This window comes from Henckelia pumila, chromosome 1 (assembly GCF_033568475.1).
Source record: "Henckelia pumila isolate YLH828 chromosome 1, ASM3356847v2, whole genome shotgun sequence".
Lineage (NCBI taxonomy): Eukaryota > Viridiplantae > Streptophyta > Magnoliopsida > Lamiales > Gesneriaceae > Henckelia > Henckelia pumila.
The window spans coordinates 129,792,799-129,810,440 of NC_133120.1; the positions used below are offsets into that span (position 1 = coordinate 129,792,799).

At 36.1% G+C, this 17,642-nt stretch overlaps 1 protein-coding gene across 1 annotated transcript; it reads right to left on the reverse strand.

Annotated features, from left to right (window-relative positions):
* Positions 1-3,953: 3,953 nt before the first annotated feature.
* LOC140873991 (uncharacterized) lies at positions 3,954-4,649 on the reverse strand. Its single transcript, XM_073277273.1, has 2 exons — positions 4,130-4,649; positions 3,954-4,078 (listed from the first exon to the last, which is right to left on the reverse strand). Exons 1-2 carry the CDS (start codon positions 4,647-4,649, stop codon positions 3,954-3,956), a joined length of 645 nt encoding a protein of 214 aa, XP_073133374.1.
* Between the last annotated feature and the right edge of the window lie 12,993 nt (positions 4,650-17,642).

Below are 17,642 nucleotides of genomic sequence, written 5' to 3' on the forward strand. Positions count from 1 at the left end.
TCAATGGAAGAACAACTTTAAATTTTTTCTATTGTAATATTTGAATCTCATGCTAAACAAACCACACAGATATAAGACGTTGTATTTGTCTACGTGTCGATAAGTTATCACTTTTATGACATAAATTAGTATTTTTCTTTAAAATCTAATGTCTATATATGACCTCATTTACAACACAGAGCTCGAAAACCTATAAAATAAGAAGAAAAAAAAGAATATCATTATACATACTAGTAATCCACGCACGCGAAAATTCGCGTGCATAAATAGTTCATACTACAACTAAAAATAATATATATTTTTATATTTTTAAATTGAAAAATAAAATTAAAATATGATAGTTATAAGTGATAAAAGACATTTTTGTTCATTTATTAATTTGATCAAGGTGGTTATTCTAAGGGGTTTAGACATTATTATATTGTATAGATACATATATTTATTACTTCGAAAGGTAAAAAAAATAAAATTATATAATTAAAATAACTCAAAACAAAATTTATTTAAAATTATACTTGTTTTAAACGGTCAAAAAAATGCAGTTTGCTATAATTATTTCTTGTACAATGGTAAGAACTTTGGGTGGATTAAACGTTTATCATTATATTTTTTAAAAAATAAAATTGTCAGCAGATTATTTATTATATTTGTGTTAATATAGAGACTTATACTAAATGATGAGTAGATATCAGAGACTGTGCACCTAGTTAGGTGACAATAGATCAGCATGTCAAGCTCAGTAGTCAAGACAGAGGAGTGCCCTTGTGTTAATGAATAATGCTACATGTACAACCAAATTTGTACAATAATTTTTACACCACAAAAAATTCAATAAAAAATTTTAATTTATCAAATCTCACGATACATTAAATGCAAAATCTCACGATATCATATCAAAATCTCACGAGATAATAGCAAAATATCACGACATAATTGTTGTAAATATCGTTGTATGATATATTGATTGTACCTCTAGCATTATTCTATGTTAATCGATCGGGTTTTTAGGCTTATGAACTTGAAGAGATTTGTATCTATTGTTGATGTGTCTTGTATCACCTTACATATGTAGTCTTATCTTTTCTTTTTTTTTTTGGCTAGTAGGTTATCTTTTGTAAATATTAGTCTTACTTGGGAAAATTTAAAATTACTTTTTTATGGTTCACACAGTCATGCAAATCATACATTGTTGTTTATAATTTGACGCACAAGAGCTTTCCAAGAAATCACTCGTCTTGGTACTCTCAAGAGGTCACTAGAAATACAACTTTATTTCTATAATTTTGTTTATGTTTAATCAAAGTCTTCTAATTACTTTGGGAAAACGAACAACAAATTTTCTCTAAATTCATGAAAAAATATATTCATTTTTCCCCCCAAATTTTGACTTGCACGCACAACTTTAATAAAAACCAGGAGCAAAATATTAACTAGAAAACAAAGAATCATATTAATCAATAATATCTAACACAATCAATCCTCAACTTTATAGCCTTTTTGGGACAATATATATAATATATCCTCTACGTATCTTTAATAAATAATGCTGATTTGTCCTTTTAATTCTCAAAGAAAGTCGACAAAAAAATAATTAAAAAAAAAAAAACAAAAATGAATAGTCATTTTATTTGAAAATTTTTAATTTACAAAAGAGAAAAATTGGATTTTAATCTATTTTTTAACACAATTTTGATGAAATATATTGTAACGTCCCAATTTCTCAATCGAAACGTTACTCAAACATACTTACTTAAAAATTTGGTAAAAATAAAAACTTTGCGGAAGCATCATCTTATTTATTAAAATAGCGTATAAAATGTGCACAAAATAAAACAGCATCTAAAAATATTTGCCAAAACATGGCCATCAACTAATAAAAAATTAAAACTTGTTTGCCTCTCATCAAATAAAAAGGTTTAAAATATCTTCCATTCTAAAGCATTCACACTCATGCATTGCTCGTTGGACCGACCCCTGCCTCTTCTTCATGTCCGCCCACATAATCATCAATAAAACCATCCACATCATCATTACCTGCACCATTCAAGTATAGTGAGTTGAAAGACTCAGCAAGAGCATGCAGAAAAGGATTTTCTAACTTTAAAAGGAAAACATTAACTTAAACTCCCATGCAATAAACATAACTTTAATATAGCCATATCATAAAAATATTTGGGGAGATGAAGTATGAGTAGTGTGGTAATCGTCATAACGAGCCATTCATAGTTTCCTGTTGATCAACAAGCATATGGCATTACGCCCGTAAACTTTCATTCTTTGGATAGCCGCTTCGGCGCTCATCCCGAAGTGCATACCCCATATAACCATCCCGTGAGCCATGTTTGGATAGCCGCTCCGGAGCTCATCCCGAAGTGCATACCCCATATAATCACCACAAGACGCATAAATCATCAAAATATTTTACATGCATCATATCATTCATCTTATCATGTCATTTCATAAATCTCGTACATGCTCATAAAGTTTCTCGTGATGCTACATGCTTAACATCCGTCAAAACATTTCATGAGAAATTAACTTTCATGAGAAAATCACATAATCATGCAATACATAACTTGACTGATCCACGTGAGGCATTCCATCCGTTTCGAACCTTGAAAACTTTAAAATTCTTCATGAATATTCTTAAAAATAATTAAAATACATTAAAGTATCAAAATCATGATTTTTAGGACTCAAAAACTCATAAAATGGGATGGGAAAATCGAGCATGAGGCGCGGCCGCGCTGTCTCAATAGCGCGGGCGTGCCGCCCGCTCGCACTTCATGCGACAAAGCGGCGCGGGCGCGCTACTTAGTAGCGCGCGCGCCGTCTGTGCGCAGAGATTTCGCAGCTTAGGCGCGGGCGCGCTGCTTGACAGCGCAGGCGCGCCGTCGCGGCGTCTGATTCCAAAAACTGATCTTTTCTGCACTTTTTTCAAAACCCACAATGCTTTGGGACGTTTTCCCATCAAAAATACCATTCAACAACATCATAATCTCAAAATAACTTGTACCAATACATCAATCATTTCAAAGATGTTGAATTAAAAATCTTCAAAACTACTTTTACCCAAAAAATCTGATCTAGTGCATTCAAAACTTTCAAAACTCAATAAACATGCACCGAACACCTCAGGAATGCTTCACGTATCACAATCAAGCAACATAATCATAGAAATTTTCAAGAAAACATTCATAGATCATTAATCAAACACCTAGGGTTTTATCTTGAAAATAACTATATTCTTGAATGGGTTTATAAACAGTAAAAACTTGCCTGGATTGTCTGATTGGGATTAACCTGGACTGCGGAACGATCTAGCCTTGAGAAGCCGAAGAACCCTAGCTTGGAGATCGCAGTGTTTGAGAGAGATTTTGAGAAAGAAGAGTGAGCGTTCAAATGAGAGTTCAGAAAACTTCTGAACGCTTTTCTTCTGTGACTAATGGGCACCAACCCGGCCCATTAGTTACACTTAAAATTCTTTAAAATTTTTACTCTCTCCATAAAATACTTCTGCATCTACTAACTTTACTTAAAATATTTTTCTTAACTCGTTTCAAGGCTAGGCTCGTCCCTACGACCCAAAATTAAACCCAACCTAAAACTTTTTTTAAAAAATAATATAACACATAATTCACATAACAATTAATATTATAAATAACATGCATTAAATCATATAATTAAATCAATTAATCGTGGTTAAGCTAGTGGACTTTTTGGACCTTACAACTCTACCCTCCTTAAAAGAATTTCGTCCTCGAAATTCGACTTACCAAACAGTTTAGGATAGCGTGCTCGCATATCTTGTTCTGTTTCCCAAGTAACTTCTTAAACCAACTGGTTGCTCCATAAGGCTTTCACCATTGGAATCTCTCTGTTTCTCAACCTACAAACTTGTCTGTCCAAGATTTGAACAGGCATCTCCTCGTAGGAAAAGTCTGGCATCCATTTCACTGGACTGGAGGCAATCCCGCAACATCATCGGGAAAAACTTCTGGAAAGTCCTTCACTACCTCCACTTCCACAAGTTTCGGTCGCTGTACCTCCAGATCACCAATTAGACTCGCAAGAAAGCCTGTACACCCATTACTCAATAATTACCAGGCTGTTCCTGCAGAAATCATACCTGGTGCGTTCTTCTTAGAGGTAGTGCGGAACGCAAACGGTTTCCCGTTCTGTTCTTTCAATGAGACAGTTTTCCGTTTGCAGTCAATAATAGCCTCATGCCGAGACAACCAGTCCATCCCAAAAATCGCATCAAAATCCATCATTTTCAAAACAATAAAATCTGCACACAAAACTAGACTCTGCATCTGAACCTTGCAATTTCTTACCACACTACTACTTTCCAGTTCTTCTCCTGAGGGTAACGACACACAAAATTTTGAACTAGATTCATCCGGCAAGACCCCCAATTTCATCATAAAATTAACAGATATAAAAGAGTGCGTAGCTCCTGAATCAATCAACATGAAAGCAGGTAAACCAGCGATACGGATCATACCTGTGACAATTGCAGAATCTGGGTCCACCTGATCATGAGTCATAGCAAACACTCTTCCCCTGATAGGATCCTTTGACTGCGGGCAATCCTTGGCGAAATGCCCTGGCTTCTTGCAAAGAAAGCAAGTATTGGTCCCAAGCATGCATTGACCTGAGTGTGACTTCCCACACTTTTGACAGATAGGTGCATTCGCCAGCCTTGGAGCATTGGCGTTCGGCTGATTCTGTCCCTGAGGTCGCGCCTGATTGTGGTTTTGGCGCTACTGCTGCTGCGGTCTCCTCTGAGCTGGAGCTTGGTACGGCCTCTTCTGACTAGACCCTTGTTGTTCTCTCCCTTGGTAACTGGCTCTTTTCGCTTGCGATTCTTTGATAATATCATTCCCATCTTTCTCTGACAACATAGCCTCATCGACTGCTGCTCGGTACGTTTGTGCCCCACTCAATCTGACATCACGACGAATAGTGGCATTCAATCCCTCCGTGAAATGCTTCAACTCCTCTCCAGCATTACCCAAAATCATGGGCACAAAATACCTCCCCCTTTCAAACTTCTTCACATACTCAGCAATGGACATGCTCCCTTGGCGGAGCTCCAGGAATTCTCTAGCAAGTCTAGTCCTGGTGCTGATAGTGAAATATTTCCCATAGAACACATCTCTGAATCCATTCCAAGTCAACGTAGTCATATCCACAGCAGAACGGGCTCCCTGCCACCAAACCCTTGCATCATCATGAAACATAAAGATGGCACACCTCACACGGTCTGCATCAGTGAGCTGCATGTAGTCAAAAATGGTCTCCACTGACTGCACCCATTCCTCGGCTACAAGGGGATCAGCCCCTCCTCTGAACTCCTGCGGCCCTAGATTCTTAAACTGTTTAAAGATCGGATTAGTTAGTAGTGGCTGATTGTTGTTCCGTCCTCCCGCTTGTGCTTGGATTAACTGTTGAATCTGCTCCCCTTGGGCTCTACTCTGCTCTTGCAACAGAGTCGCCAACCCAGCCAAAAACTGGTTATTCTGATTGTCCTCATTTCGGATTCCTACGGTTAGCCATGATCCTGATGTCCATACAGTCCACATGCTTAATTACGTTATTTAAACATAACATCATAATTAACATTCATAAATATTAATCGCAAAAGCTATCATGCATCTTAAATAATCCATAACATAGAACTTACAGACATGAAGACGAAGCACAGGGTCGTGGCGAGAATGCATGCGTGCAAACAAACCCAGAGCGAACTGCTTTGATACCAAGCTGTAACGTCCCAATTTCTCAATTGAAACGTTACTCAAACATACTCACTTAAAAATTTGGTAAAAATAAAAACTTTGCGGAAGCATCATCTTATTTATTAAAATAGCGTATAAAATGTGCACAAAATAAAATAGCATCTAAAAATATTTGCCAAAACATGGCCATCAACTAAAAAAAAATTAAAACTTGTTTGCCTCTCATCAAATAAAAAGGTTTAAAACATCTTCCATTCTAAAGCATTCACACTCATGCATTGCCCGTTGGACCGACCCCTTGCCTCTTCTTCATGTCCGCCCACATAATCATCAATAAAAGCATCCACATCATCATTACCTGCACCATTCAAGTATAGTGAGTCGAAAGAATCAGCAAGAGCATGCAGAAAAGGATTTTCTAACTTTAAAAGGAAAACATTAACTTAAACTCCCATGCAATAAACATAACTTTAATATAGCCATATCATAAAAATATTTGGGGAGATTAAGTATGAGTAGTGTGGTAACCGTCATAACGAGCCATTCATAGTTTCCTGTTGATCAACAAGCATATGACATTACGCCCGTAAACTTTCATTCTTTGGATAGCCGCTTCGGCGCTCATCCCGAAGTGCATACCCCATATAACCATCCCGTGAGCCATGTTTGGATAGCCGCTCCGGAGCTCATCCCGAAGTGCATACCCCATATAATCACCACAAGACGCATAAATCATCAAAATATTTTCTATGCATCATATCATTCATCTTATCATGTAATTTCATAAATCTCGTACATGCTCATAAATTTCTCGTGATGCTACATGCTTAACATCCGTCAAAACATTTCATGAGAAATTAACTTTCATGAGAAAATCACATAATCATACAATACATAACTTGACTGATCCACGTGAGGCATTCCATCCGTTTCGGACCTTGAAAACTTTAAAATTCTTCATGAACATTCTTAAAAATAATTAAAATACATTAAAGTATCAAAATCATAATTTTTAGGACTCAAAAACTCATAAAATGGGATGGGAAAATCGAGCCTGAGGCGCGGCCGTGCTGTCTCAACAGCGCGGGTGCGCCGCCCGCTCACACTTCATGCGACAAAGCGGCACGGGCGTGCTACTTAGTAGCGCGGGATCGCCGTCTTTGCGCAGAGATTTCGCATCTCAGGCGCGGGCGCGCTCGTCGCGGCGTCTGATTTCGAAAACTTATCTTTTCTGCACTTTCTTCAAAACCCACAATGCTTTGGGACGTTTTTCCATCAAAAATACCATTCAACAACATCATAATCTCAAAATAACTTGTACCAATACATCAATCATTTCAAAGATGTTGAATTAAAAATCTTCAAAACTACTTTTACCCAAAAAATCTGATATAGTGCATTCAAAACTTTTAAAACTCAATAAACATGCACCGAACACCTCAGGAATGCTTCACGTATCACAATCAAGCAACATACTCATAGAAATTTTCAAGAAAACATTCATAAATCATCAATCAAACATCTAGGGTTTTATCTTGAAAATAACTATATTCTTGAATGGGTTTAAAAACAGTAAAAACTTGCTTGGATTGTCTGATTGGGATTAACCTGGACTGCGGAACGATCTAGCCTTGAGAAGCCGAAGAACCCTAGCTTGGAGATCGCAGTGTTTGAGAGAGATTTTGAGAAAGAAGAGTGAGCGTTCAAATGAGAGTTCAGAAAAATTCTGAACGCTTTTCTTCTGTGACTAATGGGCTCCAACCCGGCCCATTAGTTACACTTAAAATTCTTTAAAATTTTTACTCTCTCCATAAAATACTTCTGCATCTACTAACTTTACTTAAAATATTTTTCTTAACTCGTTTCAAGGCTAGGCTCGTCCCTACGATCCAAAATTAAACCCAACCTAAAACTTTTTTTTAAAAATAATATAACACATAATTCACATAACAATTAATATTATAAATAACATGCATTAAATCATATAATTAAATCAATTAATCGTGGTTAAGCTAGTGGACTTTTTGGACCTTACATATATTTTTAAATATAATATTTATTTGAATGTATTTTTATATTCAATAATATTTTAGGAATGATTATATTTATGAATGAGTATAGTAAAACACTTATAAATTAATACTTGATTAATTAATAGCATCTCTAAAATATTCTTTTTTTGTCGGTCCCACCTTGAGTCAATATAATACCTAGTAATTTCGACAAATTAACGAACAACTAATGTTTCGAAATACTCTTATATAAAATAACATATGCTACCAATATCATTATCAAAAATTAATGATAACATATAATTACATATATAACCAGGATGAATCTCCATAATCACTTATTATTAGAGATTGCAAATGCTACCTTAATAAAATGTGATTTTATTATTGATTTTTTTTTTTTGAAAATTTAAATCTAGTTGGATTTCATTTCCAATTTTTCACATGGAATTCAAAATATGTAGTGATACGTTGTCAAATCACAACAAAAAAATTATGAAGAATAGGTGTTGTCAGGATCGAATAGCTACTGCTGCTGGATAGACAAGTAGTGAGTTACTACTGTCCTGAAACTGCTTCGGTAGGGGCAGTAGCTACTTGCTGCTAGTGAGTTCAGTAGTGTTAACCACTGAACTCTCCTTTCTTCTGGTTCTCGAAAGTCGACCAACAAGTGTACTTGTGCGAAAAGTGGTCAACTAGGAGAATGGAATGCATCAGTTGGTTCTACTGTCTGTGAATGTGTGAAATAGTAAATAATACAGTAGATTGTTTCTGAATGTTCGAAGACTCAACTGCTCCTACGCAACCCCTTCTTCTGGTTTTGCGAGCAGGTACCACTAGAAGACTTTGAGTATTACAACCCTTGCAACACCCCACCTCAGCTAGGACTTATTCTATTTCCTACAACTGAGACTCCTAGATTCAACAAATCAGTTCTCGACTGATCTTAAAAGAGTGTTTTGATCAGTTCACTCAACTGATTAGTTTACAGAGTTTGTAGAACTCAACACATAACACAAAGTGATTCTAAGAGATCTGATATATCTTGATGTGTGTGCTAGTGTTCTTCGGCTTCCGTAAATGATTAGGGGTGGTTCGGTACGGTATATCGTGTATACCGATTTTTTTAAACTATTTTTTTAAAAAATGTCGGTATACGCGGTATCATACCGATACCGTGTATACCGACCTTTTTTCGGTATACCAAAATACCGAAAATTTGAAAATTCTATACCGATATATACCGAAAATTTTGGTACGGTATCATTTTCGGTATCCCAAAATTTTCGGTATATACGGTTTTTTTTCGGTACGATATAGGCGGTATGATGACATTTTGATATTTTTCCCCAGCCCTATAAATGATCTTCTATTGTAAGCGTTAAACTCTTCTTGTATATATGTAATTAACAACTGAAAGTGTTCAGTTGCTCTTTGTAAGTGGTGTGAGTTCTTGTAAGCCGGTCCATTCTTCTGTATGTTGTGGTCTCTATTTATATGTACAAGATAACGGGCATCTTGATTCAAATACATCCGTTGATAAAATAGTCGTTTTCTTGTCCTTTTGTTCACTATATAAAGGTACATTGTGGCTGCGCAAGTCGAAGTCTACTCATTGTACTAGAGACATTTGGATAATAACTTGGACTGGTTAATATGGCTTTCTGATCACATTCTGATCTGATCTGATTTGATCTGATCTGATCTGATAATGTCTGTTATTTGAGTTTCTGCTTCTTCTTCTGTTGTTAATCTCTTCTGCTTCTGTTTCTTCGTCGCGGTTAAGTTCTTCTGCTTTTGTTTCTGCTTCGCGGTCTTTTGCTACTGTTGTTGATGTGAAAATTTGTTTTGTTAAATACCGAAACTTAGATATTTGATTTCTTAACAATTTTTTTTTCTTTTTGGTGTTTGACAAAACATTAAGCAGTGTATCACCTTGTCATTTTCCTTTCTTTTTTTTTTTTTTGACAAACACATCAACTCTTGAATTCTTGTAGAAGAGACACTATAGAATTCGAATAATCTACTGATGTTTGATTGATATCTCTTGATAGTGCAATTGATTTTTCAATATGCTGGGGTTTTTATCTGCTGTTGATTGTGCTAATGGTAAGCATCTTCTAATAGCACTTGGTTAGGATATACTGATCTGTTCTTCTGCTGATTAGGATTTGTTGATATGTTCTTCTGCTAATTGGTTAGCATTCTACCTAAGTTACTGCTTCCACTGAAGTCCAGTCATCTGGTATTCTGTTGTTGTTGATTGGAATTAATCTAATTGTTTTAACTTCTTTTGCTGAGGGATGTGTGAGATCTCGGTTCTAAACATCTGATCTCGAGTACTTAAAACAATAAGCTAAGATAAACCAATAGATAAGTCAATTAAAAAAAAATTCTTCAGGTGAACAGTGCCTCGCTCGATCGGTAAGACTTAACCGATCTAGCGGGCAACTTCTGCCCTGCTGTTGTCCGCCTCAAGGACCAGCTCCGCTCGATCGGTAAAACTCAACCGATCGAGCGGGCAAGTTTTTTTTTTTTTTTGCAAAACAGAAAGGAGGCTACAACTCTCTCACTCGATCCGTCAAACTCTATCGATCGAGCGATGACAACTCTGAACAAATTTCCACAAATAAACTTACCAACTTCAACTACAATATCCATTCAATACATAACGATAAATACAATACATGCAACGATAACATTCAATCCACAATATTCGAGTATTAGATACTACAAACATCAACAGGTTTGAGTTCTAAACATGCTTCAAAATATAAACTATATTGACATGCTGTTCGACTTCTAAACCGAGTCCCACTTCTATTCCTTGATCTCAATGCTAACCAAGTCTCCTCTGACTCGATCCTGCCCCACCTATTGCCAAGTACACATACAAAACAAAGCAACAACCGGATAACTCCAGTGAGAATGATATTCCCAATAAAAGCAACATAACATGCAATAACAAGTAATATATCAATAACATGATATAAAGACAACATATTCAATGTTAATACAAATGAAATGCATGTCTTTAAAACCGGATATAAACTCTGATAATCAAGGAATTGCTGCTATGCTTTGGGATCCCGAGGATGAGATCACGTAACAACTCACTGACTCTCCCGATCGAGGTGGTGCAATGTATCTCCATCCTCTAGACTTTGGTGCAACTACAAGGAGTATGCTGATACTAGGTGAACTTCTATAACCCATGCCACTCGCAATATTGCCCCCAAAACGTCTAAACAAAAAGGGTCTACAGCCCGCTGAAATCAAAGATTTAGGCTCGAGATGAATGCATACAGAAAACACAAGGCATTTAAATCACAATTCAATTAATAACAAGAATTTAATCACGAATTACAAGTTCCCCATTCTAGAATAAGTATTGATGCAAGCATGTGATTTAAGGGAAACTCAAGAACCATCTGTCTTGAGTGTTCTATCCCGCTTAAACGATGACTGCTTGTTCCTTTTGATTCGAATAGCTCCAACTCTGGATAAGCTACAAAAGAGGTTATATCAAAATCTATACAACCAAAAACAACAAACGCTCAAGGTAAACTCTTTACCGCTCTTCGACCAACTCTTAGACGATCGATTACTGCTGACTCTGGGCTCAACCAACTTCAAACAAATCTGTACGAAGGCAAAAGAAGATCAACAACGACAATCAAACCCAACTGCAAATGGTTCGACAATTCAAATGAATCAAAATCCCAAAACTCAAACCGGCGGCATAACGACTATAATCTGATCAAACCGAAAACACAGACAGCAGTATAGCATCGCAATCAACTCAAACCAATACCTAAACAACAATATTGATTCAAAACCAACACATCTCAAAATCCACTTTTTTGAAATATGCTACAAAAATCATAATAAATCCGAACGACGCTCTTTTTCCGATCCGACTGAGAATAAACGATAAGAACTATCTCAAGAACTTCATAACCAAAACTAAATCGATTCTAACAACATCCAAAAATAGAAGTATAATTGATCAGAGAAAAACTTACTAAAGAACGAAGCTCTCGCTACCGGGATCATGAATCTGCCTTCGAAAATAAATTCTAACGGACGGATCGACCGAAAAATGAAATCTGAAAGCTTGAGAAAGCTTTGGGCGTCTTCAATGGTGAAGAGGCGAGATGGAGGAGGAAGATGGAGTGAAGAGACTAAGTCAAAGTACTAAGATATTATAACAAATCCCCTATTTTAATTTTAGTCCATGAAAAATTCAAAAATTTCAAAATAGACCCTGATAAAAAACAAATCGGCTCTTGAATTCTATAATACCAAATTATCTCAAATAAACTCAATTAAGATAAATTTGGGGCGTTACAGGATGTCTTTTCAGTAGTAGCCAGACCTCGGTCTAGAGATTTTTTTTTAAAAGATCAAAATTTATGAGGTTGGTGTTTTCAAGGAAGATATCTTCATATTTGTCAGTACATGTCATTTCATGGAAAAGTGATTATAAAAACAGTTCTTTATATTCGAATTTTCATTTATAAAAGAAGAACTAGTCACAAGGTTAAATTATAGAGGTATTTAGACATATTTGTGAAGATGAAATTGCAACAAAGATACAGTTACTAAGGGCAAAGATAGAGTTTCTCAGAAGAGTTCTAGTAATTTCCCCTCGTCAAGCGATTGCAAGGTTGGAGAAGTATATGGAGATACTTGGTACAATCAATCCTGAGGCAATGTTTAGATCGAATGGCAGCTATCTTCTTTCACTAATGAATGAACTAAGTTCTCTAGATAAGATTTCTGCGCATCCAAGATACCATAGGGCTTTAGCTGGTGAACTAAGTATCTATTTGAGGTTGTGGAGGATGGCCGTTCAGAGACAAATTTGTAATGCTAAGAGGCAAATATAAATAAATTTTGTTTCCTTGTTAATGTTGCTCCTATTTTGATTTATTTCATATAATGAGGACTTAATTATGAGCATTTTAAAACATGAATAAGTTTTTTCAAAAAAAAAAAAAAGTGAAAATGTTATGAATGAGCAAAAGATAAGAATGCTTAGTCTTAATCGTAGTAAGCGATTGCTGTTTCTCAGTAGTTGAGTATGTGCTGTTGCATTTATCCCTGGTCCATCATGTGGATTGCGATTGATCTTTCTGTCATGCGATTCGTAGGTCGTTGCAGCTTCTAATGAGAAATAGTTTCTCCATATTCGTAAGCATGTATGTCACATCATTGGAAAGAGTGAGCATGTATATATATGACTCTTCTTATACTGTGAATGTGTCTATAAAATGAACATTTTGAACTGCAAAATTAAAATACACAACATGGCAGATACAGAATATCTGCTAATATCACAGCACAAAATAAAGGGTTTAAGGATTTCCTTTTTCAGAAGCTTGATCCACTTAAGGCGAAGGCAATAAAATTGCAATCATGTGGCGCTGTGCTTCTTTGGCCAGAGGAGAGAAGAAGGCTTGAGAAGTACAAGCATAGGCTTAACAATACCAACACAGAGTATGTCCTAAGTGCTAAAGGTATCCTCTGCTGATACTGAAAAAATATCTTCAGATTTTGAATCTCTTTTCCCTCTATGGTGAATTTTCAGAAGGTGAAATGATCGCTTGGATAGATTTTTGAAAAGAGGTGGTAGAGATGGAGATAGAAATTGTAATTCAATGTCTATGAATGATATTTACTATTATTAACTGAGATGGTCCTTCCATTTTATGCACAATGTTACTTAATAATGCACAAATACATAAAGAGGCAAATATAAGGCAAACACAAATACACAAAAGGAATAAAAATAAAAGATTAAGGATGAGAAAGCTTAGTCTTGAATGATCGATTGTTGTTCGCCAGATTTGTATTGTCTGTAACATTGTTTGAGATGATGTAGTTCCTCCTATCTTCAGTTATCCTTTCAAGATGGATTCTAATCTGCTAATTTTTGGCTTTTGCTTCTGTTAATGATGATATTTGCTACAACGGTCAACAGTGGTTGATCTTGTAGCTTATGGTCTTGCTCAAATATTACTCGTCTCACTTGTTTGGGTTGATTAAGTAGACAATTTACAGAATTAGTCATGGTCTACTTGTGCTGATCTTCTTTTATTCTCGTTCTGCCAAGGATGTCTTGATATTGTCTAATTGTAGCTTCTGGTCTGCTTTCGTTGATTTGACACGTCTGAGCGTTTTGGATTCTTCAAGATAGATGTCCTTCCATATTCCTGACACTCTGTTTTGTTGTTGGAAAATTTGAACATGCCAACTATCATATTAATTACATTGATATCTATATCTATAAAGGGAATAGAGGTTTGTATGCACCGTAGCTAATCATGGATGTGTTCATGCGTAAAAAATATGTTAAGAGAGAAGTTGCACTGAGGGTAAATTTGTTGGAGGTAAATATCCAATTTGCCAAAAATTGTTTGGCCATCTATCCTAAGGAGAGGCATCACAAGTACGATAAGTACAAGCGGCTATTGGGTGCAACTGTGTCTGAAGAAGTTTTCAGTTCTAAGGGCATTCATCTTCTTTCACTTATCAAGCGATACAAGATTTTATGCAAAATTGCTACTGATCCAGTAATCCTAGAGAGTCCATCAGTAGATTTGGATGTCTGGATAGATTCGTGGAAAATGTCTATCCTAAGGAAGATATGTAAATCTAGGAGTTAGATGTGAATCTTATTTACATTCCATGTTTTATGTTCGTATTATCTAATGTTAAAAATAAAATTCAGTAGATTAAAAGATAGGGAATGAGAAAGCTTAGTCGTGATGCAGTTTTCCAGTCATGTCGAGGCACTCGTTGATAATCTGCTTCAAGGCTGCCTGGTAAACAACTTCAGTTGTTTATGGTCATTTTGGTTCAGCAATCAGCATCATCTTTCTTCTATCTGGATACAATTCTGTTAAAATTTCTTAACAGTAAGGCAGACAATAATCTTCTTGACAGGTACAACTGTCAGAGGTGTTGAATGAGTTGTTCTTTCATAACGTGTCTTCTGGTTCTGATGCGTCATTCAGGAATGAGAAAGAGATCCTCTATCCGATACCACTTGTCAGGATAGAATTGCTATAGCTGCTGGATAGACAAGTAGTGAGTTACTACTGTCCTGAAGTTGGTTCGGTAGTGACAGTAGCTACTTGCTGCTAGTGAGTTCTGTAGTGTTAAACATGGTTCTCGAAATTCTACCAACAAGTGTACTTGTACGAAAAGTGGTCAACTAGGGGAATGGAATGCATCAGTTTGTTCTATTGTCTGTGAATATGTGAAATAGTAAATAACACAGTAGATTGTTTTTGGATGTTCGGAGACTCAACTGCTCCTACGTCACCCCTTCTTCTGGTTCTGCCAGAAGGTACCACTAGAAGACTTTGAGTATTACAACCCTTGCAACACCCCACCTCAGCCAAGACTTACTCTACTGCCTACAACTGAGACTCCTAGATTCAATAAATCAGTACTCGACTGATCTTACAAGAGTGTTTTGATCAGTTTACTCAACTGATTAGTTTACAGAGTTTGTACAACTCAACACATAACACAAAGTGATTCTAAGAGGTCTGATATATCTTGATGTATGTGCTAGTGTTCTTCGGCTTCTGTAAATGATCTTCTATTGTAGGCGTTGAACTCTTCTTGTATGTATGTAACAACTGAAAGTGTTCAATTGCTCTTTGTAAGTGGTGTGAGTTCTTGTAAGCCGGTCCATTCTTCTGTATGTTGTGGTCTCCATTTATATGTACAAGATAATGGTCATCTTGATTCAAATACATCCGTTGATAAAATATCTGTTTTCTTGTCCTTTTGTTCACTATAGAAAGGTACACTATGACTGCGCAAGTCAAAGTCTATTCAGTGTACTAGAAACCTTTGGATAATAGCTTGGACTGGTTAATAGGGCGTTCTGATCACGTTCTGATATGATCTTCTTCTAATTCTGTTATTTGAGTTTTTGCTTCTACTTCTGCTGTTAAGCTCTTTTGCTTATGTTTCTTCTTCGCGGTTAAGTTCTTCTATTTTTGTTTCTGCTTCGCGGTCTTCTGCTACTGTTGTTGATGTGCAAAGTTGTTTTGTTAAACACCAAAACTTAGATATTTGATTTCCTAACAAGTGTCATTGTAGAGCTTTCTTTCGTATAATTGTTTCCAAACACTGCAAGAAAAACAGAGAACGACAACGGATTTTATCCGTTGTTGTAGGGCGGTAAAAACAGTTGTAATTGTTTGTGGGGACCTCAGGTTGCTAATCTCATCTTAGGGTAATTAATGATTAATAAAACAATTAACCAAGTAATGAAGGAAGCCTAAAACCAAGAGCTAAAATTTTTATTTTTTTAAAAAAATTACCAGTACCTCGCTCGATCGGGTAAACTCACCCGATCGAGCGAGCTAAAAATTAATAGCTCTCGGGTCCAAAATATATTTGTCCTCGCTCGATCGGATGAACTCGTCCGATCGAGCGAGCCCAAATGCTCAATTCTCTGTTTCAACATTTAAAGGCTGCGCTCGATCGGGTGAACTCGTCCGATCGAGCGGGCTTCAATTCCAGAAAATCTGCAGAACATATTTTTGCTGTCAAAACTTGGTTCATGTCTGAATTTCTAAAACCAACATGTATATAAAATCTTTGTCAAGCAATAAAATAATATACATGTTATCTCACATCATATTATCATCTACAAACATAATATGAAAGCTAACAAGTACTTGACAACAACATACAAAATTCTTGTATCATTTATAACATGTTTAACCAACTCAAAATACAAGTCGTTCTGCTAAAACCCGAGTCCTCACATGCTAAAACTCTATCTCGAGCTATCCTTGTCGCTTCTGAATAGCTCCTGCCCCACCTATTGCCATGTACCCATACAAAACAAAGCAATATCCGGATAACTCCGGTGAGAATAAAATCCCAGTATAAATAACATAACATGAAAGATAATAAACATGAATGCAATGCATGTTTCAAATGAAGGCTATCAAATCTGATATCAATTGAATATTGGTTCTTGGGATCCCGAGGAATAAAATTCTTAAACGAATCACCAACTCACCCAATAGAGGTGACGTCAAGTATTTTATATCCCCTGACTTTGGTGCAACTATAGTGAGTCATCTAGCTCGGGAAGTAAATCTACATTCCGTGCCACTCAACTATATCCCTCCAAACATCATATGCACTCTAGGCCTTTCAGCCCTTTGTGCTTTTCAGGCTAGAGTTCAAGATGAATGCAACATAATCTGTATGCATTAAATACTGTAAAACATCTTGAACATCTAATCAAATAAGCAATCAAAGCAACACAATCATTTAATCACATAAGGCACATAATCAAACAAGTATGTGATTGACAAGGGAATACTCGAGAATCATAGCTATCTCGAGTGTTCTATCCCATCTAGATATGCTGTCATTTATACCTTTCAATATCGAGTCTGAAAGTACTTCAAATCTGCAATTACATCAATGAGAATTCATATCAAAAGGTTGCTCAACTTTCAACTCAAACTTCAATTGCAAAAGGCTTCAAACCTTCTTGACTTCTTTGCCGATTCAAAATCTGAATTCTTAAACTTGATCACATCAATACAATCTGAAAACAACATGTATGTACAACTGAAAATCAGTATTCCAACCACTTCAATCTATGGTTTAATCCATACAACTCAAAACAACTTGTGATCGTAAACCGGCGACGTAACGACTAAAAACCGGCAATCCAAACGATATCCAAATCAATCTACCAAGCCATACCAACCATAATCTCTCTCATATCAACTCAATAACATAAAAATCAGTAACATTCAGATATGGTAGTGTTCGAATTTTGCTTTCTAAAATCATATAAAATCCGAACGACAGTCTTTTTCCGAACCGTCTG

Coding starts and splice junctions, on each gene's coding strand:
- LOC140873991 (XM_073277273.1), bottom strand. CDS start 4,649: ATGCTTGGGACCAATACTTGCTTTCTTTGCAAGAAGCCAGGGCATTTC. Junction 4,079..4,129: donor CTCTAAGAAGAACGCACCAG/GTATGATTTCTG, acceptor ATGGGTGTACAG/GCTTTCTTGCGAGTCTAATT.